Source organism: Drosophila subpulchrella, chromosome 2R (assembly GCF_014743375.2).
Source record: "Drosophila subpulchrella strain 33 F10 #4 breed RU33 chromosome 2R, RU_Dsub_v1.1 Primary Assembly, whole genome shotgun sequence".
Lineage (NCBI taxonomy): Eukaryota > Metazoa > Arthropoda > Insecta > Diptera > Drosophilidae > Drosophila > Drosophila subpulchrella.
Genome location: NC_050611.1, coordinates 11765485 through 11792700, shown reverse-complemented (window position 1 = coordinate 11792700; position 27216 = coordinate 11765485). Strand labels below are relative to the sequence as shown.

Sequence of the window (27216 nt, the reverse complement as noted above, 5' to 3'; positions counted from 1 at the left end):
CCATCGAATGGCCTCATTAGGGGACACAGATGGCCAGATGGAAAATCCCGTGAGCCCTGTCCAAATGTATTTTAATTAAATGCATTCAATTGGGGGTGGCGTCAAATGGCTGTGAACTGCCTCCACCGAGAGCAGCCGTCCACCAAGCAATCAATGACTCTGAATTCCTCAACGGGAATTTATTGAACGCGAAACGGCACTTAAATTAACTCTCGGACAGGTGTAAATTGAGATTACGCAACAATAAAGTTCCACAGACATAAATTAAGCCTTCCAATTTTATAGAACTTGAACATATAAAAGATGAGCAAGAGAAAGTTGAATATTTGCTTTAAGACTATGTAGATAGATTGGGTAAACTGAAATGGCTAAATGCATACTACGTATAATGAACATGTAGACTTAAAAGGCAGAAAACGCATACCTTTACCTGAGTTTTAGATGGTTATAGTTCTATTAGTTGTCTGTTGGGGACGGAAAAGTATCATAGGTAGAAAACAAACCGTATTAAAGATATTTAGTTAAAATTAACCGTTAAAAAGCGGTTACGCATGTAACACATACACATATATGTGTGTATATTATTTATTATCTATTTATCAGACAGATTACATTTGGTTCCTTTTATACAAATATCTTATTTATTTTCTAGGTTGGTACAAAAACATATTCGTGTGTGACACAGAAGTCTTTTCGGGCTGTATCCGAATGGAACTTATGTTGAAGTAAGAGATATTTCAGTGTCACACCCTATAATATTATGTAGTATACTTAAATTTTTCAGTCCCAAACATTGTTTCTGTTATTTCACTCAACACTTACTCTGACATTAATACGTACAGTATCATATGTCCTCATAATCCAAGTCCTCGGTAGAGGTATCGCACAAATGCTGATCCATGCTATCCCGATTCTGGGACGATCCCCTCGCTTTCTTTACAGTTCCAAATGCCTTTTGGAAACTGACTACCTTCTCGTTAGGTATTGATCTCTTAAAAAGGATGTTGCAGGCTTGTTTGACATTGGCCAATACTAACACCAGGACTACGCCGACGAGCAGGTAGAGAACTATTAGGGCTGGGCTGGGATTACCATTACTTATATCCATGTGGCCTTGAAGTTCAACATCCGTTGTCCGATTATATGAGGCGGTTTCTGGTGAATTTGAAATGTATAGTAAAGTAATGTGAAACCATTTTAGTGAAATTAAATAATATTCATAATCATTAGATCATTATTAATATGAATAAAATTAAATGTTTACCTGCAATCTGTTTCCTAATTAATGTTGTTGTAGTTGTTTGTGTGGTTGTTTTTGCAAAAACCGTTTTGGTTGCTGTTTTTCCGGTTAAAGTGGCATTCAATTTTCTTGTACTTGTTGTCTCTGATGTTGTTAAAATCGTTGTTGTCCTGGGCGTTGTTGAAGTCGTCGTAGTCGTTGGTGTCTTAGAACTCTGCATTGTGGTTTTTGTAGAATCTGTTTTTACTCTTAAGGAGGTTGCTGTTGGCCTTGGTGAAGAGGTTGTTAATTTTGGTGAGCTTAGATCATCATCTGGTGCTATGTCCAGCTCCTTAACGCATTCTTTGAAAAAATTAGGGCAACAATCGTCGTCCAGAAGACAAGAATCATCACATCCACAACCCAAGATGATACCCTCATCGGAAAATAGTGGGATCGCGGGACTTTTGGATCCACAACGACCAGTGCAGCTCATCATGTCATAGACAAATGGCTCTTCGCTGCTGGTTATTTGTGATGGTGTTGATTCGGTGGATGTGGTATACCCACCCACTTCACACTCCCTGCCCGTCATTAGCTTGACGTCATCGATGGCAATGTCTCCGAATTGGTACCTCGCATCCTTGGCCATGAAGACCACCTGAAAATCCTCCTGCATTTTGTCGATGGTTATTGTTTGCTCCAGCCAGTGGGTTCCCTGAGAGCCGGTCACCTCAAATTTTTTAGTACTAAAAGTATCAATTATTGAATGGAATACAAAATTAAAAAATTTTTTATGGTTCCGAACCTGTTCCACATGTTCTCAATTCGCATCGAAACGGGTTTTAGGGATACCACCAGCCGATCCACTCCTGCTCCGAACATAAAATAGTGGAACCGGAAACAGCAGGCGTTCTTTAGACAGAGGGACTTCGGATAGATAGGCGATACCAAATGGTAGTAGCCATTAGACTGGTATCGGGATTCCATGAGCATATAGTGTCCTCCTGAACTGTTGCCGACAGTGTGATCGTATCGGGGTCCCGTTCTTACGTCATGAAAGTCGGACACCACGCTGATCCGCTTCCACGATAACCAGACACTCTCCTCCGCCTCCCAGCCACACAAATCTTCGGTCTCGAAGTCACAGGAGTGATCTTTCGTATGATTGCTCCTTCGACAGGACCCCAGCTGAGTACTCCACTTTTCTCCATCACAGTAGGCAGTGCGACTTCCAACCAGCACAAAACCATCTAAGCACATGACTTCCGCTTTCAAGGGATTATCAAGAACTCGTCCGTTTTCAGGATCCTTGAGTTTTTCGCAGCCGCTCCCTAAAAAGAGAAAGGAATAATGAGAATTACAGTATACACATTATATTATCATTTCAATATTGTATAAAACTTTGATATTTTGCTTAGATTTTCATATTCTTTTTCAAGCGCTGCAAATTTGCAGAAACTCACTGGCACAGAATGGTTTTTCACCCCGAAGACGACCTTCTGGATAGCAGGAGTGAAAAGTATTTCCTTGCAAAATATAACCGAGATTGCAACGAAAGATCGCAAAATTCTTCACTGTATTAAAAATACGGCCATTTTCCAAATCTAAAGATCCTTCACAGTTTCCATTTGTGTTCTCTATACTGTATATTAGTAGAAATGCCAGAGCCCAGAAAAATTCCATATTTGCGAATGTTTCTGAAGTTGATGTTTATATTCAAGAGTGTTGTAAACACAGCTGCCATTCGATGCTTGACTGTGTTTTGAATTGAGCTGGTAAGGGTGAGTTTTCTAGTCAGCTGTTTTTGGCAGCTGCAGGAAAATCTGTGTTACCGTTTGTTTTGATTTTTCAGATTTTTCTTGAAACATCGATCCTTTTTTGCAATCGATAATTTAGTAGGTTCCTATGTGAACATTTTTAGTGAAATTCAAAACCATTTTTTGTGGTTCCGAAAAATACACCCTTTAAAATATATATATAAAATTTTTTTTTTTTTTTTTCAAATTTGAAGATTTAAAGAGTTTGTGTCTATAGATCAACTCCATTGTTAATCTGGATAAGGAATTCAAACTTATTTTTACCACCATTACTATAAGGTGACATTTCATTTATTTTGATTAAACAAAAAACGAATGAAAAAGGCAGGAACTTTTTAAAAATTAAGGAATTCATATGCCTGATGGTTTTTTATCCGTAATCCGTAAATAAACAGCCCATACCCGAAAGTGTTTTATTTACTGCAATCCACTCTTCCGAATAATGGTAACGCACAATTTCTGTCATTAAGAAGACCCCATCCATTTTTCTTTACAAGGGTGGTGGACTCCTCTAGGGGCAGGTAAAAATAAGCTGAACATCAGGTGTAAGCAAATGAAAGACCGAGTAAGAATAAGAGAAAAGTGAAACGCCAACATGAGCAGCTCATAAAAACTCAACAAGGCGAAATGTTTAGGTTTAAGTGGGCGTCCTTATGGGGGGAGGATAAAGATGAGGGCGTGGATGGGTGGCAAGGTGGGTTATTTTCTTGACTGGGTTGGTTGGGGGGTTGGCTTACCGGAATGAAGCCGCCTGCATGCCATGGCATGCCCTGCCTGCATTTAGCTAATCCACAAGTTTAGCACAACAAAGGCAAAAGGCGAGGAAGGCACAACTCAAGGTCCTTGCGACGATGACTACGAGTGGAAATGGCCGAGGACGTGGTAGTGAGACTGGGACTGGGACTTCTGAAAGTGGATGCGGGACGACGACTACTTGACAGTCTTGGCTTGGCTTTGTTTCTGTGGCCCCAAGCCACCCAAGACCACCCTAGCCAACCCTGATGCCCCCTATATCATCCCCTAGATCCTACAAAATGCTGGCTGCATCTTAAATTGTGTTTCTTGAATTTTGTATTTCTTTGGCCGTCTGGAAGCCCAGAATTTCAGCTCTGACCTGCTCGCATATGTAAATTGATGGCTTTGTTTGTCTTTGGGGCTCAGCTTCAAATTCGTAAATCCGTTGAAAATCCTTTTTAACTTTTAATGATGGGGCCGCTGTGCCGAAAAGTGGGCCAATGTTTTCCCATGGGATTTGCGTAAAGTATCTGCTAAAAGCTTTCCCCATTCCCTTTGCCTGTCGCCGTTATTTGGCCAAAAAGGCAGCGCTAACCGCATCTACATCGACTTCGACATCCTTTTCCTTCCATCCTTCCTTTTCACCCAGGAGTCAACATCAATTTCGTTTTCATCAATTTCGGTCTGAGGAAAATGGTGGAAATGGGCGGCTGTTCAAGCAGCCGATTCCAACATGGCCGAAAAACGAGGCCAAGAGAAGCGAGACAGATAGAAAGAGAGAGAGAGAGCGACAGAGAGGGAAAACTTTGGCAACTTGGTAATGTTCAACTTAGTTTTCATTAATTTGTTGTTCTAGTTGGACCACTTATAAAAAGTTGGCTTAATCTTTTGGCTCTCCAATGACTACAAATCTAACAGAGTAGTTTATATACGAAATTTCTAATCGGCCATTTCCTAATTGAAAAACATCCTTAAAATTTCTTCTTCTTTAATCAAGTTTCTGGTAATATTTTATAGTTTATCACCATTCTTTTTCGATTCCAGACCTTGATATTTTTATTGTATTTTTTTTACTTCCGTTTTGTAAAATATATTGTTTTAGCTTTCATTTCCTAATGACAAAACATCTTCCATTCTTTTATTGTTATGGATTAATTATGATTAATTGGTACTTCTGAAAATGCATTAATTTAATTTCTTTATTTGTTACATTTATTAATGATCTGAATAAAAAGGGAAGTTACCTTATTTCTTCTTTCTCTCTTTAGATAAGGTAACTTACTTTTTCATAATTGAAATGATTTTCCAAACGAAACCATTTTCCTTAAAAATGTTCTTCTGAACTTACCCCAACCATTTTCTTTATCCTTGATTGTTGTTCTTACACCTTTTTGGCACTCAGGGAACATACATTTTTAATTGGCCCCGTTGCTGTGGCGCCAGTTAGAAATTCGAATTCGCAATTTGGTTTAGGTACATTTGGCTATACGCCCAAGACAAATGCTCGCAATTACCGGAGCATAAAGAAGGGGTACCCATACCAACGCACTCCTGTTTCCGGCCAAACAAGGACACTCACCCATACACACGCACTGAATATAAAGCACGTGCGCAAATTATCTTCAAGGCGAGAGCCTGAATAAAATAACAGCTGCAAACAGACGCACAAACAAATGACGATGATGGCAACACTTCTCTCTAGGCACATCCCATACCATACCATACCATCCCATCCCAGCACACGGGCTAAACTCATTAATTATCTAAGGGACCCTGGAGGGGGTCTTCAGGATGCAGGACACCGTCGTGGCCGGCCATGAATACGCCATTGTATTTGTAATCAACTTTGCCAATGACCATCAAATATGCTTTATGTGCCTTTCGATTGTTCATCCTTAATGATGGCTCGACTTAGCACAAATGATTTGCCATCAATAGGTTTGCTTATTTATGGAGTGTGAAGAGGACTGGTATTGGGAAAAAGTTTTGGGTAATCAAATAAACACATGTATACCGCAAAAACGCTTATAACTTATGGGTGTCTAATCTTTTCCTAGCCAAATTAAGAAACTCGATTGGGGTTGACTTAAATATTTTTTAGTATTTTTTTATTAGTTCCTACATTTAATATTGTCTTTAAAATTACTTTCTGCTTGAAATAATTTATGTATTTATCTAAATTGTATTTAATATTCCCGTCCATAAATTAAATTCTTATTATTATTATCTCTGTGAAATTAGTTTTAGAAAATCGATTTAGTTAGACCTAAGTATTTTCTACATGTCATATTACTATTAAGCTTTATATAAATGGCTTTAATATTATATGTTATTTATTTAAAATTGAAAACAGTTTTGGAAAAAAGATAACTATATACCAGGGTCAAAAGGTCATGCAAGAAAACATTATTAAAATAAATTTAAATTTTCCATCATCCAAGAAACCAAAGATCCCAACTTCAAATGTCTGGCTTTAAGGTTGTTTATGCCTGCCGATTTTGTGGCAATATTATCAGCTACAAATCCTGCAAAGTGAATGAGACGCCCTATGATATTCTATTGACCAGGACCTTCAACTTGATACAAAATGACAAGATCCGAGTGACGAATGGGGAGATGTTCCAGAATCTCCATTGCTCCCAGTGTCGCGTGGAATTGGGTCTTCTCTGCCTGAAGAGTGAAAAGAATGCCCGGCTGAAGGGACTTTCGCTGCTTGAGAAGGTTCATCTGGTGGTGTACGACTCCTATGAGGTGCCATTCGAAATGCCATCAGCCCATGATGACTGATGGAGCGTGTAAAAACAAAGTTCCGCAGGAACAATTAACAATTTAAATGACTTGGTTGCCATGTCTGCAGTTGACACGTGGTCCCTTAAACGTCTTTGATGGGCACATATGTCTGTGTATTATATATATTTGACTTTTACACGAGCTTGTCACTTGGGAATGTTTTGGCAAGCGTTAAAATTATTTGCTCGACTTGCGACTGTCGGAGCATTAATCAAAATCAATCCAAGCATTCCTTGGCCCAAAATCGTGCCCAGACGTCCTTGTATCCCTCACAGTTTCAAACAAAAGTCTGTGCCAGGCACGTAGAAAAAATCCAAAATAATTTGCACTCGGTGATGTGACAGTTGGGCGCCAGTTTGCAAAGGCACATCCTTCCCTTCAACGGAAATTAAAACGTTCCTCCTTTCAGCTGTCTTACATACCTCTCAGTGGCTCAAAAAGGCAAAATGGCAAAAAAGCAAAAGGCAAAGAGGCAAAGGCATTTTAATGATTTTAATTAACTGCATGTTTGCCTGTAATTACAACGGCAACAATGCAATTACGGCACATGTACGGCACTGGGTGGCCATAAACAACGGGTCCGGGTGAGAGGGCAAGGCCATCTGGCCGCCTGTCTTTTGTCATCCCACTGGAGGCCCTCCCGTTTCCATGCCCATATACCCATTCCCCACATGCTCCTCCAACTGGGTGACACACCTCGGATGACAGAATAATTACATGCAGAGCCACCAGGACCCTCTTTCATTTGCTTTCTGCCTCCCAGCTGGAGGCTATTCCTGGAGAGCGTTGGCAGAGTAGTGCATCATGGCTCATGGGAGCCGTTCAGGAGGGGTTCCTTGCCAAAAGAAACTGAAAAGCTTCCCCAGATTTTTAATTTCCGAAGGCCGGACATGAATCGTTCCAGTTGAAGAACCGAATGTGCCTAAAAGTAGGCAATGATATTTTCTATGCAAGATGTCTTTAAGAAATGGCTCAAGCTTATTAATATATGATTTAAATACCGCGAAATTTCCTTAATTTTCTAATCAATAAATTTGCCTAATATACCAGAAGTTACTTTTGTATGTTTGAATGTTGATAAAAAAATGTTATAGCAAAAGTAAATATTCGCATAATGAATACAAGGATTCATATTTATAATAAATACAAACTTAGTCAAAAACATATTAACTTTATAGTTCCATGTTTATAATGAATAAAGACAATAATAGTGGAAAGTCATTAGAGAACATATTTAAATTAAAAAAAATCTGATGATTAATTAGGTCGTTTTATTAGTACATTTAACGTTCAATTTGATAAGCTAAAAATAATTGACACGCTTCCAATCTACAAGTACTTAGTTGTTATTTTCGACGTTCATTAAAAAATATATACACAGATAAACCTCCCCAAACCCCTCTGGACAACGTCCTTGGCCTTGACACTTATTACTAATACGACATGTGGCACAAGCCCGATGCAAGGTACAAGTGTAATTATGGCCAGCAAATGTCCTGTCGCTGTCCCCGAGTGTCACGGATGCCGGGCAATACTTGTTGCTTTCTGTCAGCGAAAGCGGAAAGTGGGCGGAAGGGCGCCAAGTGGGTGGGCCCGGCTCTATTGTGTGCTCAGTGACCGTAAATATCAAGTAATTTTCTGCAATTTTTCTACGCTGCCAATTGATTTATGGCTTGCTGCCGCCATGGCCTCCCATTGCCATTCCGCCCTTCCTGCCGCCCACTTTGCTTTGTTTGCAAAACAAAAGGCAAGCCAAGTGAGCGTTGTCCTTCCACAATAACAACGAAAACATCGCCAGGAGCAGGATCAGGAGCAGGAGGGGAAGAAGAAGCGGCAGCAGTGGCAGCATGGCAAAGGACTTGTATGCTTGTTAAACCTGTGGCTGTCAAGTGGTCGTCATAATATAAGTCGAACAAAACCAAAAATATAAGGTAACGCATTCTATGTGATCCTAAGTATTCAAACAAGATTAATAAATAACTATAATTTACATTTAATTATTAAATAATATTAATATAATTTTGAGGACATCATTTAGATAATTTATATCTAGCTTTATAGAAAAAAAATGCTAACCAAGCTTAAGAATTCATGAAAATAGTAACTCTTATATCTAATATATGAATCAAATATGTTCTTAAATTAATGACAATTTGTATCTTTAAACGGGAAACAATTTGTAGTACCTTTAACATATGAAAGATCTCAAATATACTTTTGTGACGAAAAATGATTGAACATTTGACTGAACAAATACATTGGCATTGGTTGGCCATATAACAAATATGTATGTATGTATATATGGTGTGCTTAACAACCTATTAGATTTCAATAATAAGGTGAATCCATCTTTTTCCTCTGTGTATTCAGAAATGTGGCGCCTGTCATGGCTGCCTAAAAGGGTATTAGGGTTTGTCAACTAACACCCACCAAACCTTCACTTCCCCCGTCACCCCGCTGCACTCCAAATCGACTCGGCATGGGGCGTGGCCATTTGAGACGTTTAACAAGAAAATTCGTTTAGTGAATTTCATTTACATTTCTGTGTCAAAAGGCAAAAAGGGCGAAAATGTAGCGGCATAAGAGTAGAGAATAAACAAGAAAAATAATTTGCCTGCGTAAGCGGTATTTTTTATGCACTGGTCCGGCACTCGATAACACGATAGCCTTCGGGTGCCCCATAAAGTTGGCTGGCTTAATAAGGCGTTGCGTTACTCATACGCCACGTGGTGCACAGCAAGGATTCAGTAATGTGAGCCCAATGTGGAGCCAGTGGGCGTGAACTATTTATGCATGTACATACTCTGCTTCAACACGGCTTTTCCCCTTCCCCTTTTTCCTCTGCACTTGCCGCATGCAAATGGAGTAATTTGATTTTTTCCCGGACCTTGGCTGCTGGAATTCACTCCCGGGAATGGGTGGAACTCAGGGGCGGAGATGGGGGCAGGGGGATTGGGACCCCTAATGGGTAGCCGAGTGCAGGACAAGTTTTACTAATCAATCGATACGTTCAACGCCAAAGTGGCTTAAATAGGGAAAATAGATCTGGCAATAGTAGTTGGTTCTAAGCCACAAAGTAAATTGAAAAACTTGATGGATACAAAGTCATTAACTAAATATTACATTTTTTTCTATTAAGGTATAGGGCTCTCAGCTAATTAGATAATTAAATTTTATTTAATTTAATTTATATAATAGCTTTTTATACAAATCAAAAATTAAGTAAATAAGTCACACCTACATAAGTGGTAATGATTTTTTCTTTTTTTGTTGTTTCCTTTTATATCTTGTAATCCTATCCTATATGATTATTTTAAGTTATTGTCTATACTTATAATTGTAATAACCACTTTCGACTAAAAAGAGAAGTCATATATGAAAATAATTAGTGTAAGTATTCCCCCGAATATGCCTAATTTGCCTTTTCTAAGTGCTTGCATGCTCACTTATCCAAACCTCATCCATTCTTAAAGCCCCAATTAATTTTTGTGTATGCAGCCATGCAAATGAGCTGGTTTTCCCGGGTCGCCTGGCAACCCTGTGCAGCTCGTCGGCTTTTGGCCTCAGTTTCCCCTTTGGCAGCGGATCATGTAACATGTTTATGGCCATCTAGTCAACTGCAGCCATATTTTCATCTCATTTCAGCCATGCCCCACGGCTGTGTCCCTTTCTGGTTGGCTCGTAATTTCAAACCGTTGCACTGACCGCAGGGAAAAGTGGGTGTCCCGGGGGATCAGAGGGGCACATGCGAATCGACCGCAGGAAAACGCGTTATGTTGACCTTTCGCCTGGCTCTAGGCTCACTATCCACGAAGGACATTAAAATGCAAGCGGTGCCAGGGATGCAAAAAAAAGGGCTAGTGATGGTGCATTTGGCTCACTTAATGTGCAGATTTTAGCCTTAGCTCTCTGGCTTTTTATTTATGACCCCCCAGGGCAGGCACACACATGCAGCTCCACCTAGAAGATTTACGACTGCGGTTCTTATTAAGCATAAATTAGAAAATTTCTCATCCTTTCGCTTTTTCCCGGCAATTTCCTTTTCAGGCAAAATTTACATCCAGTTTAGACACTTTGAAGTCACTCAACTTAATCGCATTTGCGGCAATCAAAAGTAAACACATCAACCAAAATCTTGTTGAGTGGTGGCAGTACGTATAAGAAAAATATTCATTGCCATAAGCTAAATTGGAATACCTTAATTCGGGGTTTCTTTCGGCTGATCAATGTGAATGTCCCGAAATGAGTGGAATTACCCTGCTTCAATAAGGACATTAGAACGTGAAAAAGGTCCTACCCAATAATGTATGCAAATCCAATTTAGTGCTCCATAAGCTTTATTAGATGACAAAAGTTGACACGTGCCCGCAATGCGTTTGATGGATAGACATGTATGTAGCTACCCAAATTGATTGACAAACTGGGTGAATAACTGGCCGTGCGATTAATGTAACCACTGTAATTTCATTTAGTGGGTGAGTCCAGAAAATCACTCACTTGTGTCCTGCCCAGAATGAAGTTCAGCCACAGAAGTCAATCGATTGTTGGTTGCGTTATGGGCTTTCAGTAACTTACACCCTTCCTGGAATCCATTTGTCCACAAAATTGTGACCGCAACAAGTTTCAGCTGTTATGACATGTGGCAAAATGTAATTGAAGGACGTTGGGTTAAGAAATTAAGGCATATAATGATGGGAAAGATGGCACTTGGCTTGGGAATACGAAATGAATTTATTGTTAATTGCTTTCTTAAAAAATTACTTTATTATTGATTGTAATAGGGGGAATGGATTGGGTAGATACTACAGTTCTTTTTAATTACTTTTCAATTACTTTTGGAATTTTAAAAAAGGTAATTTAAATTATTAGGCACTTACATACATCTGTTCAAGATAGTATACATTTTTAATGACAAAAAAACTTCTATCCACGTTTTTGATTTATTAATTGAAATGAAACCTTTTTTATCTCTACTTTCAAGTTCCAGCACGGGAAAATAAATTTTATATTTATAAGCTGCTTTGGGATTACGTTACTCGCAATCAATTTAAATTTTGATGGCGAAACATAAAAAACTTGAATTTCAATTGAAACTCTTTCGTATCCCATAAAGAATCCAATTAATTTCGGTGGATCTCATCGGGCCCGAAGGCAAATTTTGTGGGGCATCAGTCAATCAGCTTGATCCCCCCTAAAATCTGCTTATTATCATACCGCCATCCATCATATAGTTAAACGAATATATGGATTCCTGTGTGGGACGATTTGATATATGTATGTCTGTGTATTTGCCAGGGACCAGGGGGAAACCAATTTCACTGTTTACTTATGCATATGGCACACAATAGAGAGTGGGTGTGTAAAAAGAGGCGGTCCCATCAAATGTTCTACGTGTCCTGCAGGTGCAGAGAAAGGCAACAAGAATAACAAAGGGGAGTCGAATAAACTTTACTCTGAAGCCTCCTGATGATGATGTACGACTGAAAGGAGGAGGGGCCAGTTGAAGATGGGATGGATGGGAGAAAGGGCCTTGGGCCGGCATTATCATTCAACCCATATCCACAAACACATAGGGCACGTGACGGGGTCTGATGTGCGTGTGTATGTACACTGGCAGAAACTTTCATGAAAACCCTATAATTATATTTTAAAACATTATAAAAAAAATCTAACAGAAGAATTTAAAAAATGTTCATAATTTCAATATTATCTTATAACATTTGTTTAATGGTCATTACATCTTTATGTAAAATATTTCAAAAATCATAGTTGGCTATTTAGAACTTTTGCACATATTGAAATACTTACAGCTTAAGTTAAATTTTAAAAATCTATTACAATGAACATCCGTTTTGAAAATATTTATAATTTATTATTTATATTTTTACAAACATACTTAATGAAATATTTTTGTAATGTGTTAATATGCTTCTAGGGACCTTACCACATATTTTCCCAAAGTGTGTTGCCGACTGCTCCTGTTTTCTGTTCCATTTTCCCATTCCCCCCCCATTGCTGTTGCGCAAAATCCAAACTAATAATGACATTTTGCGAATTATTCCACATCGCAGCCTGCTTGACACACTGACACTGAACCGGCGAGCAATAAAAGCGGCAGCCGGAAGATGAGAAAAGGGGGCAGGATCCCAAGGAGGAGCGCGAGGATGCTGCAACAGGAGCCAGGCTGATGGTGGTGTAAAATTTATTTGCTGCCAGGACCCGTCACGTTTTGGAGCATATATGTGTGTGCGAGGGCCATAAAGCTTCCCATTCGAGTTTGCACCCAGTCAAAAAAAGGGGGAATCACCAAGTAAACACGACGGCAAGATGATATAAATTTGCCAGGACCTTAGATGGAATCTTAAGCAGGGTATCTCCAAAGCGAAGCCTTTTTCCTTTTTGTCCTATACAAAGTCGTTGCTGGCAAATGAAAATGTTGCCCCGCTTTTCCATTGAATTTATTATCCTGCTGATTGCGTAACATTTATTCATGTCAATTAGCCTTGGCAGCAAATGCAAAAACGCTGTTGATGCAGCTGTCCCCCTGTTCAGCACTTTTCCTGCCACTTTTCTTGGACAACTTGTCGGTTGATTGTTTGCCTGTTGGATGTGCAGTTGTCTTCTGAAATATTTTTAGCTTGTATAAAGTCTCTCTCGTTTTGCACAAATTGAAATAGCCAATTTATCACATGGCAAAGTGGTTCAACACAAATATTAAACCTTGATTTGGTTATTAACAAAGCAAAACTGTTATCGATTTGATACATTTTATAAATAAAATAAAACATTTTCTGCAAAATCCTTCACATATGTACACCAAAAAAATAGTCATAGAAAAGCAATTGTTAATACATGAACTCTACACTATTGAGTATCGATTTGACGTCGATAAGAAGAGTATTAAATTGAAATTAATTGGCTTAAATATAATCTACAAATCCAATTAAAGACTCCTTAATATATAAATGAAACTGTATTTAATCTTGAATTTATACTCTTATTTCAATACTGCCTCGGGTATACTTTAAATACAACCGGTATTAAATCTTTCTTTTATATTTTGAGTGTACATATGTATTTAAACCATTTCTATTCGTAATAAATAAAACACTTATACATTTCGATTCTTAATAAAATGTTGTTTACCAAGATTATATATATTGATTTCAAGTGACTTTTCGAAGCACACTTTTCAGGGAAAGCAGCTGGAGCTTACGAACGACTTTTAAATTGATCAAATTGCATTTACCTGGAAATGCAGATTAATGGAACACCCAGACACTTGTTGACAGCCAACACCCCATCGAGCAACACCCATCGCCGCCCACTGATTTCGTAATTCCCTCGGGTTGGAGCAAGGCAGTCCTTTATTTTAATTTAGCTGCTTCAACTAATGGATTCGGGCTTACGTAACTCCAACACTTTGGCCGTAATGCGGCACTGGGCCAACTAACCCACAATATCCCAGGGTTCCACACCCTGGGTGTTTGGCGCTACACTATACTATATATTGTGCTGCAAAAGACTTAATTTGCATTTACAGCAACACTCTGCACGTACGCAACTAGATATAAATATAGTTGGGGGGCCTGAACATTTTATGTACATATGTATGTATTTACGTATATTTAGACCCGGACTCTCACTCACTTTTAGTGGCCACTATTGTTGAACGTGGCACGTTGAACGTGCAACGGGGCGGTTGGAGGCGTTGCCTATATATATAAATTAAGTATACGCAGTGCAGCCCCACTGTTTTGTCTCATTTCGCTCGCTCTCTTTGTGTTTGCTGGAACAGCAACAGAAACTGAAACTGAAACTGCCAACTGAGCCAAAGTCTCTAATGACCACTTTGAGGGTTTTAAAATGGGCGACAGTCAGGCAGCGGCCACATAAATAACACGAAGAGCGTCCTGTTCCGTTTTTCCCTGCTGGGGCCAAAATGAAATTAGCTTATTCATTAGCAAATGGCAGCCCGGGGGCCCGTCTTAAGCACAACACATATAGTATAGTACATACTATATATACATTTACATATACATACGGGGCACATAGTCACACAGATATATGCAAATTTTTGTGTTTATGTCTATAAACTGTTTGCAGCACTTTTCAAAGGCGCTAAATGTCAGACACTTCCTACACCTTAGTGCGACTTAAGCGGTCTTTTATGCTGGCATACCCTGCGTATGCGCTATTTCAGCCATATCCGTTGATTTGGGAGCTATGGCTTGTCAATATATCATTAAAATATGTATTTATCGATGAAATTGAATGTATCTTTTTTTAGGCCCTGTAAATAATACCATTTTATCATTACTTTTTGAGTTTTTCCTTATCAAAGAAATAATAATGATTATTACCGGGAGCAGTTATAATGATTATTCTGGAAGCGATTGGTTTCAATTAATACATTTTCCGAAAGATTATTTAAAAAGATTTATTTATTTGTCAGTTTTTTGAATGACTCATTACGCATAAACCTAATTTGAGCAATATTTTACTTTGTATTGAAGAATAATTATAAATTGATAAGAAATAATTAGATATTATTTGACATAAGTTCAAATATTTTTTGAAAATTGATGTGAAACTTAAATGGAAATGGAAAAAATATTTTTTTTGGACGTTATAGGGACTAATGAACCGGCTTCTTAACTCATGATAGACCCCATATTTACTGGGTATTGAGTTAGTCTTAAGTACCAACTATTCTCAACAACCTTCGGAAAAGTTTTCTTTCTTGTTTTTAATTAAAAAACATTTTCATTGCAAGGTGCAAAATGGCTGGCAAATTGCATAGAGAACACAAGGCAGCAGGACTTCGGGCGCCATTTTGAGTTGCTGGCTTAACGAGACAGCCACCCACACAGCTGCAGCCACACACACAGATACAAAACACACACACACACACCCATAGAGACTGCGTTTTGTTGTTTGTTTGGCATGTCCTTTTTCCTTCTTCACTCCTGGGTTTCGTTTTGTTACCAGAAACAAAGAAAGAAAAAAACTTTAATTAAGTTTTCAGGTTGCTGGCTTATTTTTAACTCGAGTGTTTTGCATACTACAAAACGGCAAACAGGAACCGTGAGTTTTGACAGCTGCCTGTAATTTATAAGGGCATTTAGTTGCAGATTTTTGTCCCACATGATGGAGCTTATGAGGGCAAAAGTTTGCCAACCCATATGATGGAGAGTCAAAACTAATGGGGGTTACAGTTCCCAGCTTAGCAAATAACAGTTCACTCTGCTTTTGATAAGCTTAAATATAGTTTTAATTAAAGTTGTAGAGTTTTTGACACAATCATAATCTAGGGGAGTTAAAAGGAACTTACTTTAAATTAGATTTCTTATCAACCCGACAGACACGTTGAATGGATTGCACTATACTATCTGTGAGCCATAATATCCATTCAAATGCACCTGACTGTGGCAAGGAACTTTAAATCCAGCTGTCCCCTGCCTTTTGCAAAAGATAATACTCCACTGATTGTCAGCTGCCCGATCCGCTCAACTCATTTGCATTTGTCAGTCGCATTATAGGCGACCATCTTGTCGTCCTGCTATTTTTGCACCATCAAATGGAGCGGCAGACCCGCCGGCAAGGATCCATTTAACTTGCAATTTGTGCAAACGACTTACAATTGTCGCAGACAATTTTGCCGTTTTTTAAGCCAGCCATGGAGAGTGGAACATAAAATCGCACAATTCTACATTTCATCTCTATTCAACTGCTTCGCTCTGTTCTGAAGCTTAGCCAAACTAAAAAAAGGAATAGCACACAAAAACCGACAAGGACAGCGCTAAAACGTGGAATAATTTAATAGATTCTGTTCCTATAAACGAAATCTCTAAGCTTTTTAAATAATATTAATACTTAATGTAAGAATTTTAAGTTTTCTTTCATTTATTTAATAAAAATTAGAAATATATTTATACTTCTAGTAAAAATAAAAAACAATTTTTAAGGAGGCTTAGTTATATACAATTTATTAAGGTAGATAAGTAAAATACAATTGTAAAAAATAATAAGCTTTATTGTTTAAACTTAACGTTTTCCTATAATATATAAGTGATTTCAAAATAAATATGATGAAAAATTAATAGGTTCTGTTCTTATATACGAGATCTTTAAGTTTTCTAAATAGTATTGAAAATATTTAAAATTGTTTTTTTTATTTTATAAATATTGAAAATATATTTATACTTCAACTAAAAAGAAAAAAAATTTAAAAGAGGCTTAGCAATATACAATTTATAAAGGTAGGGTAAGTTATAAAACAGTTTAAAAGATAATGAACCCAATTGCTTAGCGGTAATATTTTCCTAGTTTAAAAATGCTGATTACAAAGATAAATCTAATAAAGCCAAATGTATTTATTCAAATTAGATACCATTACCATTGTAAATCGAAATCCTTCGACACAAAGTATTCGGTATTTTATTGTTGGGTCTTGTATAATTTGTAGAGATTGAAAAAATTTGATTACTCCTTTGAAATCGTTGCTAAATTCGGGCAATTGCCCGACAGAACACTTTCCCAATAAGGGCTTTCCATCTTGTTCAGCTCCAGGTGAGGCCATGCAAATTGGGAGCACTTTTCCAGGCCAAATTCGAGCACTCGTTCACTGCGAGATAGGAATCGCAGGTGGGTTTGGGTTCGGGTTTTCGGTTTTGATGGGATGGGTGGATGGGCATGGGCTAGGGGTTCCCTACTCCGTTCCATGGAAGTGCGAAATATTTTCGCTGCGATTTGCATTTTTTTTTCGAACGGTAGGCAGGGGCAGGCAGGAGGCGTGGCAGCTCGAATTGGCGCCGCACATAAATGCAAATGCAAAAAGTGGCCAGGGGCGGCGGCGGCTTTCTATGGGACGGGGGCAATTGGGAAGGGTGGGCGTGGCAGCTGGTGAGCAAAGTGTGGCATACATTTTGGCGTCGCCGCATGCAAATGTTTGACGTTATACAATAATAAAAGCAAATCCGTGGCAAAAAGAGGGACCCACACAAATATACACATCATATATATATATATTCTTTTTATTTTCTTGGGCTTATTCTTGCGACGTTTTTATTTCCCCTTCTGCTTGTTCAGTTTTGCATATTTTTCTTGTTCGATTTTTATCGCCACATCGCCGACGACGAAAATGTTGCGCAAATATTTGCGCTTTTATGTGCATAGCAAAAACCCCTCCCAGTTTTCTTTTTTTTTTGTATTATTATGCCTTTTTCCCCTCGACTTGGAACATTTTTCCTCTCATTTCTTTTTGTGCATTCAGATTTTCGCTTTGCAGATGTTTGTTGCTGCTGCTTTTTATGATTTACTTGTGCTTTGTGTTTGTACTTTGGTTCGTATTAGTGCTTGTGTGTTGGTATTGGGATTGATACACATGAATAAATTTAAGCATTTTATAGCTTATGATAAGAAAATATTTAAAGATACAACACTGCAAATATTTAATAGTAAATATTAAAAGGGATATTAAACTATGAAATTCAAAAAGTTTATTTAATTTTTGTTATCTGTCGCAATATTTTTTATTTATTTAATCTTTTATTTATTACAATTATTTCCCAAAATTCAGACATTTTTCTGTCTGTGTACTGATGTGTATACACTGTTGCAAAGGTAAATTGGATTGAGAAATTGAAATCGCATTCAGTGGCAAAAGGGAGGGGAGGTGAGAAATAGGGGCCGAGGGCAAAGGAGATAGAGGAAAATCTTTTCCGTTTTATTTACCTTATTGATTTTCCCTTTTGTACAGGTCGCTCGGTGTATTTGTGCACCCCGGGCTGAGATAATCGAGCTGAAGTTGCATTTTCCACCTTGGTGGCAGAAAGTTTAATGGATTTTTCCTTTTTATTCAACTCCGAAAAGTGTGCTTTAAAAAGTTTTTCACTTCGTACACCTGCGCTTGACATTTGTTCGACCAACTTAGGCTTGACAATCCCACAACATTCATCAAAGTCCGGCGTTAAAACCATTTCCATGTTCGCTTTTCCCCAAACTAATTTTCAAACGTGGAACATTTCTCCCATGACGTCACTGCTAATTAAAGTGAAATACGAGGAAATTCGAGGAAATTCACTGTTAGTGAGTCAAGTTTTTGGTTGCATTGGTCGGCCTAATTAGTTTATTAAGCTAAACTGGGGTCAGTTTTATGTGCAAAAGAATTTCTAGTTAATATGGTAATTTCTTTTTAATTAGTAGTCCCTTGCCAAATCACTGAGCCAATTTTTTTGAGGAAGAATAATTCTATGAAATACATGAAAGCAAAGGTTTCTTAAATATAGAAAATAATAATTATCAAGTAAGACATTTTCAATTAATAGAATTTTTTCAGGAATCCTGTTTAACATTAGATTTTTAGTTAAATTGATGTTACCTACCATCTAATAAATAAAATTCCTTTGATCTTCTTGACTTTATAATGTTTATTCAGTAAATTTGAATATTGAAAGACTATAAATCTACGACAAACATGTTGAGTTATTTGGTCTTGTGTGTGTGTGTGGTTTTTATATGCAAATGACTTAAGTACAAAAATGTTTCTGTTCGCGATCGGTGCAAACGTGATGGTAACCCTAACCCCAGCACCCGAGGCCAATGACCCGTGGATCTCAGAAATGGCCCTGCATCACCCTATCCAGATCGTTCCAACTGCAGGAGTAGTCGATCTGCAGCAGACCCTTCTTGCTCAGTCCGAATTTACGGGCGCAAATTCCCGAGTAGAGCGACGAGTCGCCACCGCTGGAATGGGGTGAAGAGCCCCTCATTCGGGATCCATCCCCTCCTCCCACGCCGCCCATGGTTCCGTAGAGGGTGGAGGGTGCGGCGTAGATTTGCTGCTGACACTCACTGCAATCCGGAATGCTGCAGTACGGCAATGTAGCATAGGGATTGCAGTAGTCGTAGGCGGGCGAAAGTGGCGGCGGGGCGGGAAAATCGATCTGCGGCGGGGCGGACAGGGGCGCCGTCTTGCCACTTCTCTTGCGCCTCGGATGGGGGGCAGTTCCATAGCCCCCTGCGATGTTGTTGTTGCCCCTGTGCATCTGACTGGGGACAGGGCGACGCTGCAGGGTGGAGGCCCGTCGCTGGGGCAGGGGCTGCTCGTCCCCAATGGAGGAGGGGTGCTCCGTGGAACTGGCACTGGAGAAGCCTAAAAATAAGGAATCAAGGATAACTTTAAAAATATAAGTCTTGACATTGAATGTGTTATAAATATTACCATATGTTAATCTACAACACATTTATTGAGTTATAAACTGATCAAAAAAATGTAGTAAGTCCAAAGATAGAGAACATAAGTTCAATTGATAAATTTTTTGCCATACATTTTACCTACTGCAGCTTTATTAATTTTAAATAAACAAATATTAAAGTTACCAACTATAAATAATATAGTTTAAGGATTTTAAACTCTGGTTTTAATATGAACATTTTTATACATATTAAATTGGCAAAACGAGCAAATTACATAAGACAAACATTGCAATATTACATTTTACCAGGACTCTAATATTTGCATATTAAGTAATGAAAATTATAAATGGTTTTTACTAATCAAATTTCTAATCAAAATTAATGAGAAGGTCAAATTAAGTGTAGGTATTTACTTTTATATAATTTGAATACTAAAACATAACTAAATTTAAAACACTTTAGTGCACTTTAATGTTTAAGAAAGGAAATCCAATTTAAACGCCCAATAAACATATTGAGTTACAAATTGATTGCAGCATTTAATTCCTTTTCATATGAATTCAAATAATCAAAATGCAAAGATAAGGTCAAATATGTATAATTGAATATGTTCAATTAAAAGACAAAACCTTTTGTGAATCGAAAATTGAATCAAATGGTATCGACAATGAAAGCAAAATAAATAGAATATATTATTTACATCCCAATGCCTTTGTGTGCTTTAATCTTCAGGAAAATGAAATTGACTTAGAATAAGACTAATAAATGGAATTATTTATTGAAAGCTAATATGGTGAATGGTAAGCCAATTTGCACTCACCTCCAAAGCCATTGTATAGCTGGCGTTGCTCCTCGCCATAAAGGTCCTCCGGATCCTCCTCCTCCTCGCCGTTGTCCAGCTGCAGCTGCCTGGTCATGGTCGCCATGTAGTCCTCATAGCGACTGGGTGCCCCATAGATGTCGCTCCTGGCCGTATACAGTGGTTCCTTGCGAGCACTGCGACTGCGGCGACGAGTCCTTTGGGGCACACAGCACTCCAGTTGGCACTGAGCACGCGACACACGCCGAGTTTGGGTGTGGGGGCGTGGCATTGTGGCGGACATGCCCACACCCACTCCCCCGCCCCCGCCCCCACCTACTCCCGTTCCATAACCATAGGTGGGACTGGGGGTCAGGGAGTTACCACCCCCATAGGCGGGTTCAACCACCTCCTGACCGTTGACATCATCGATCTTTTTGCGTACATAATCATAGTTCTCCAGATCCCAGGGATCCACGTAGCAGCGCTGCGAGGGCAGCAAGGTGGTTCCATATATATCCTCCGTATTGTCAATAGAGTAATAGGGGGATTCCAGGGCGCCCACACCCTCAGATGGTAATGCCTGTTTTGGACCGGCACGGCGCCTTCTTGGGGTCGTTTGACTGCGTTCACGCATGCTGTATAAAGGTAAAAAGAAAAGAAAAGAAAAGAAAAACACATAGATATTATCAAAGAAAAAAGCGTGGAGATGGTGTGGGAAAGCCATGAGTGCAAGTGCATCAACTGGTTGCTTGGTTACATAATGAACTTTATAGCTAATACTGAAACTCTTCCGTCAACCAATCGAACCCGTTCTTCGGCGCTGGCCGCGAATTTTCCGCGGCTTTACCTTGCAAACCACTTGGGACATATGTATCTTTTGCAGGTGTTACACTTCACGACTCCACTGCAACTATTAGCCGGTTTTTGGATCTGCATAACTTAGCATGGCCAATCAATTGGCATTCCAATTGCCAATAAGCCACGATATTCCATTAGCCAACTGGTTTACTTCACTAGAAATTAGAAAAAAAAAACCCTGCCAACCATTTTGGGCATCAAATATTAAAAAATATTTTTTTTTAATTAAAAACTGAAATCAAGCCCGTCAGCAACAGTATTTCATTAAAACATGTAAAACAAAATCATGTGGAATAATTGCACTGAGAAATAAATACAAATTTTCATTTGGCCGACAAGGTTAACTAGATTTTTGATGGGCTTGTCAGCTGCAGTTAACAAAGTGATATCGAAATGAAATTAAGGTACACTGAGTCTATCCATTGTCAAAATAAATAATTGGAAAACGTCCAGCTGCCACTGAATCTCAATTTGTGTTTGTTCAACATTAAAGATAATATCAAATTGTAAAAAGCGAAAAGCGCTACAAATTTGCTTTCATTTGATTAAATCTCTATTGCCCACTGAATGAAAATTCCACATTTATGGTCTCAGCAAATATTATTAATCCGGCAGTAACAACAAAAAAGAGGTGTAATAGTCTCTCTGAAAAAATGTTGAACGAATTTTTTTTCTATTTCTTTAAAGCTCATATTTTTTAGGCTTTGGGTTTTTTTTAGGTTTTTTCCCTCAGCCATTTCTTGCAAACGCCCATTCGAAAAAAGGTTTTGCGCAATCTTTCCGAGGTATTTGTAATTTGTGCATTTGCATAAAAATGTTGTGTTGCCTTTGTTTTTGGTTGTTTTGTTTTAATCGCTTCGGCTATCGATTAACATTTGTATGGCTTCAACGGGTAACAAAAGTAAAAAAAAAGTGGATTCAGATGGGAATATAATTTATAAAATACACAAGCTGCACAAAAAAAAAAACAACGTGACTTGGCTATGGCACGCAAATGAAATCGCGTATCTGCGGGTCTTTCAGGGTCTGTACAGTTTTTATGGCATATATCCAAATATTAAGTATACACACAAGCCCATCTGAATGCAGTTTCAGCGATTGACACGCGAAATAAAATAGTTTGGGGCCTTAGTCATGAGATATTTATTATTCAAGCAAATCAAAAATTTATTGAAGCGAGCATGAAAATAAAAACTGTTACCATTTAAATGTATCATTAATAATTTGTATATTTTTATTCGTTCGTACTAAAACCAAACATCTTCCTTATTTGGTAAATGGTTAACCAATATATCAGCAAAAATTTTATCTTCCAATAATTTCAACAAGTTCTTGGCTGATGAAAGTCACATTAGTCATATGCCACACATGGCACTTAACTGGGGAAAGTTAATTGCAAGCGCACTGTTTAACCGCAATTAGAGTGGAATATGCATATATGCATCTGCATACACCTTTGTGGATATGGAACCACTTATGGCCCTAAGGCCCTGTTAATTAATTGGCATCTTTGGCCGAGACTTCCACTGCTCTGCGGTTGACTGATTGCCCCGGTCAACCTCAGCCTCAGATGCAAATTCAGGCGCAAATTGCCTCTTTGACTTTGGCCTCTGGCCATTTGCATACCAAATATGTCAAGTTCGCGTCGAATTACTTTGTGTAATCAGTCAAGTTTGCAACCGATGGGTGATTAATGGTAACACGCCACCTGAATTAAGCTTAAAGTTAAAGACAGCTATCAATTTTTGTTTTATTTCCGGAAGAGCTATAAACACTTCGGAAGGTAGCAATTTGTAATATGATTTCGTTTATGTAGACCGCATATTATTATTATTATTATAACTTTAAAATAAAAATAAATTAGCTTTGAATATAACGGATGCTACCCATTAGTACAACCATTTTGAAAGAAAATGTATATAATTAGGATTAGAATGAAATTGATTAATACTTAAGCCATTTAAGAAGATTAATTAAAATCTTGTATTAATACTTTCAATAACTTCTAATATGTTGTGTTATTGGGAAGTTCCTAGGAATTTTAAAAAACTTAATTGATTTGCCGACAAGTTTGGAGGACTCTCTTAATCGTGCATTCATACATATACATTTTTAATTATATTTGGTTTGTCCAAAAAATGGCAATTATGGTAATAATTAACAACCTGTTCAAGTCTTTTTCAGCACAAAATATGCAAAAAGGTAAAATAACATGAATATTTCGACATCGATTTATAATGCAAAATAACTGGAAACAAGTTTGGCAAATGCCAATCGACCTTGCTAAGTATTCGAATATAAATATTTATTCGAGTGATATCATACCCAAAGGCGGATTTACATGGGTCGAATTCAGAGCAGGGTGAAATAAATTCACAAAACGCTTCAGCCGCACCCCAAAAAAGACAGGAGATGCGCAGAGGTTTTACGCATGAATCACCTGAAAAGAACAGTTCTTTGGCATACCTGGGCGTAGAGCCCTAAATGGTGATCATTACACTTCCAATGCAGTTGAATTCATGTGGCGGAAACCCACGCAGATGATCACTCAAACTTGACAAGCCCACAAAAAAAGATAAAAACAGATACACCTCAAGAGATCTTGAGACCCAGCCCACATATAATCACAAACTTTCTTTGCTTTTGACACAGTTTCCCCGGCCATTTCATTCACCTTTTTTTGGTTAGGGATATAAATTTGATTTTATTTGGCTGTCGGTCACTTGTCACTTGCGGTAGAACGCTTTTATGGGCACCGTTCTTTAGCCAATATTTGAATTGCGAATTTTAGGCACGTACGATCCGTACATGATCCACGCGCATGCGCAAACGCGTTGTGTTCGCTTCTTCGACCGACGCTCAACTGTTTTGGCCCACGGTTTGAGCCGGGCTTCAACTCTTTTGGCCATGGCTCACAGCATGTTCGAAGTGGTTGGATCTTTGGGTTGCGATCGCAAGAGGTTCGCTTGCCAATTTCCATCAAAATTAATTAGAGTTTTCATTCAGACTTTATGGCTCTTTGGCCAGATGTAATTTCGGGTGGCTTGTAGATTAATTAGCAGTAAATTAAAATGACAGCAAGTGATTATGTCACAGTCGCAGAGCCACTCAAAGTCACATTGATATGCAAATTTGTAAGTCGTTGAAATGCGGCTGTAACTGCGCCAGCGAAATGCCAAAGATATATCTAGAGAGTAAGATGCATTACACAACGAAGTGGAAGTGCTCTAGTAAAATAAGAAAAATTGAAAGGATTTAAATAAAAAAAATAAATTTATTTATCATCATGCATAAAAAAGCTGATTCATATAACCCTATTATTATTTTATCATATTATTTGTAAACTTTCAACTTAATGGCATAGTTAAAATAACCTTGGGGTAAGAGTAAGTGGTTGAAAAGCAGCTGCTGCCAAGTTCAAGTCTTTTTTTCTTGTGGCTAGGAAAGAAATTGAAATCGTTGCCGAGAGAAATTACATCACTTCAACTTCAACTTGAACCGACATTTGGGTGGGGCAATATTCGACGCCTTTGAATTCATGAAAAGAAAACAGGTGATGAGCATCATTTCTCATTCGAGACTTTTCCCATCGTCAGCGTCTTCTTTGGCTCAAAAATAAATCCCCAAATAATTTATGCATTTTTTCCTGAGCTACCAAAAGGTATTTATAAAATAAATTGTTTGAAAAAAACTTAAAAAAAAGCTTTCACTTTCAATGCGGTGGCGGCTTGGTGTTTTGTTTGTTTTTTTGTGGTAGCCCCAAAGTCGTGCCGATATTTATGGTGTTTATTCAGTCAGGTCAGTTATTATTTCTATTTTTTGTGGTGAGTTTCGAGTGCAAACAATCAATTGATGGCCCATAGGCCAGACCAAAAACAATTCAATTAAGCCGGCTGAAGGGGCCACCGTTTGTGGTCAGATGTGTCACCAAAAAGGTAATTAACAAATAATTGTTTGGGTGTTTTTTTAGGATTTACGCAATCTCAGCAACCACAGCTGTCCCAAATATGCAAATTATCCAAAATAATACCATTTGAATGGTAAACTACTATTTTTGTTGTGAATAATAATTGTAAATCACATAAAATTAGCACTGGGTTTATCAAAAAAGTGGTTTTATTTTTATTAAATAAATTGTTTTAGGCAGCATTTCGTCATGTTTATACCCGTTACTCGTAGAGTAAAAGGGTATACTAGATTCGTCGGAAAGTATGTAACAGGCAGAAGGAAGCGTTTCCGACCCCATAAAGTATATATATTCTTGATCAGGATCACTAGCCGAGTCGATCTAGCCATGTCCGTCTGTCCGTCTGTCCGTCTGTCCGTCTGTCCGTCTGTCCGTCTGTCTGTCCGGATGAACGCTGAGATCTCGGAAACTATGAGAGCTAGGCTATTGAGATTTGGCGTGCAGATTCCTGAGCTTCTTACGCAGCGCAAGTTTGTTTCAGTAGAGTGCCACGCCCACTCTAACGCCCACAAACCGCCCAAAACTGTGGCTCCTACAGTTTTGATGATAGAATAAAAATTTTAACTGAAATGTATTGTTCTCATCAATACCTATCGATTGATAAAAAAAAAGTTTGCCAGGCCCCTTTTACGCCCACAAACCGCCCACAAACTTCAAAAAATCGTAAATATGAACGTGGATATCTCGGAAACTATCAAGGATTGAGAACTGGGATCTCATATTTAGAATCCGTAGCCTTGTGCGCAGCGCAAGTTTGTAACGCAGATATGCCACGCCCACTCTAACGCCCACAAACCGCCCAAGTCTGTGGCGCCCACAATTTTCATGCTAGATACAAAATTTGAACTGAACTGTATTGGTCTCGTCAATACCTATCGATTGACCCAAAAAAAAAAATTTGCCACGCCCACTCCAACGCCCATATCGCTTAAATCTGTCTACCGCCGATAGGTGGCGCATTTCAATCTCGCTTTGCTGCTTGCATGTCTCCATTTCCCTTAGGTCCATTTAGCTGAGTAACGGGTATCTGATAGTCGAGGTACTCGACTATAGCGTTCTTCCTTGTTTTAGTTACGCTTTAACAGATGTAATTTTGTGAATGTCTTGTAAATTTAACCACATTCAGCACTCGGCAGCACTTCATTTGGCTTTCTGGTCACGAGTATTTTGCAAAATGTTGCGTTCACTCAGCATCCTTTCAGTTCATTTAGCCACCTTCCAGTTCATCAAGCCTACATTCCTTGCCATAGAACTCATATATTTGCCCCCATTCGGAGGCTCCAGAGCAATTTGCCGATTTTAATGGCAAACGCCGTGTTGCGACTTGCAGCACACGTTGCCAACGCACAGGAAACCGGCTGCACCTGGCCACCCAGAGGGGGGTCCCATTTACGGGGTCGGGGGTTGAGGGGGCGGTGCCACAACCAGATGTTTGCCTTTGACTGGCGGCAGACTCGTTGATCTCTGCTCCAATTCCAATATGTGTGTGCGTTGCTCGGCTTTTTCCCCCGGTATCTTTCATGTACTCGCACCGGCGACATTGTGCAACATGCTCTTCGATATGGCAAAAAACTCCGAACTACCATGCAACACCAACCCGCATTGCACACTGGTCGTAAAATCCTAAAATGCTTCACACAGAATTAGAAATTCGGAACAGCTTTGATAGGATTACATCAAAAACTTGTACTGTATCCGATAATGCAAAATTTATATAATGGTATGTAAAGATAAACTCACAGATTATAAAATTCATATAAGATATCTCATAAATAATCGTTTAACGATTGTAAATAATATTTTAAGTATTACGAAAATTTGAAAT

General features: G+C 38.5%; 3 protein-coding genes across 4 annotated transcripts; 1 reads left to right on the top strand and 2 right to left on the bottom strand.

The window, feature by feature from the left end:
* Positions 1–701: 701 nt before the first annotated feature.
* LOC119550577 (meprin A subunit beta) lies at positions 702–18383 on the bottom strand. Of its 2 annotated transcripts, none has more exons than XM_037859369.1 (4): positions 18301–18383; positions 2028–2553; positions 1265–1968; positions 702–1155 (listed from the first exon to the last, which is right to left on the bottom strand). In XM_037859369.1, exons 2-4 carry the CDS (start codon positions 2480–2482, stop codon positions 845–847), a joined length of 1470 nt encoding a protein of 489 aa, XP_037715297.1. In that variant the 5' UTR covers positions 2483–2553; positions 18301–18383; the 3' UTR covers positions 702–844. The 2 variants fall into 2 exon arrangements, with proteins under 2 accessions (XP_037715297.1, XP_037715296.1); XM_037859368.1 differs by lacking the exon at positions 18301–18383 and adding an exon at positions 2686–2958.
* On the top strand, positions 6238–6596 carry LOC119550578. Its single transcript, XM_037859370.1, has one exon. It carries the CDS (start codon positions 6238–6240, stop codon positions 6559–6561), a length of 324 nt encoding a protein of 107 aa, XP_037715298.1. The 3' UTR covers positions 6562–6596.
* Positions 18384–18977: 594 nt separating the features above from the next.
* LOC119550050 lies at positions 18978–24273 on the bottom strand. The gene is made up of 3 exons (XM_037858505.1): positions 24099–24273; positions 20585–21201; positions 18978–19720 (listed from the first exon to the last, which is right to left on the bottom strand). Exons 2-3 carry the CDS (start codon positions 21198–21200, stop codon positions 19182–19184), a joined length of 1155 nt encoding a protein of 384 aa, XP_037714433.1. The 5' UTR covers position 21201; positions 24099–24273; the 3' UTR covers positions 18978–19181.
* Positions 24274–27216: the final 2943 nt, after the last annotated feature.

Coding starts and splice junctions, on each gene's coding strand:
- LOC119550577 (XM_037859368.1), bottom strand. CDS start 2,905: ATGGAATTTTTCTGGGCTCTGGCATTTCTACTAATATACAGTATAGAG. Junction 2,554..2,685: donor TGAAAAACCATTCTGTGCCA/GTGAGTTTCTGC, acceptor TTCTCTTTTTAG/GGAGCGGCTGCGAAAAACTC. Junction 1,969..2,027: donor ATTGAGAACATGTGGAACAG/GTTCGGAACCAT, acceptor TGATACTTTTAG/TACTAAAAAATTTGAGGTGA.
- LOC119550050 (XM_037858505.1), bottom strand. CDS start 21,200: ATGCGTGAACGCAGTCAAACGACCCCAAGAAGGCGCCGTGCCGGTCCA. Junction 19,721..20,584: donor GCTATACAATGGCTTTGGAG/GTGAGTGCAAAT, acceptor CCTTATTTTTAG/GCTTCTCCAGTGCCAGTTCC.
- LOC119550578 (XM_037859370.1), top strand. CDS start 6,238: ATGTCTGGCTTTAAGGTTGTTTATGCCTGCCGATTTTGTGGCAATATT.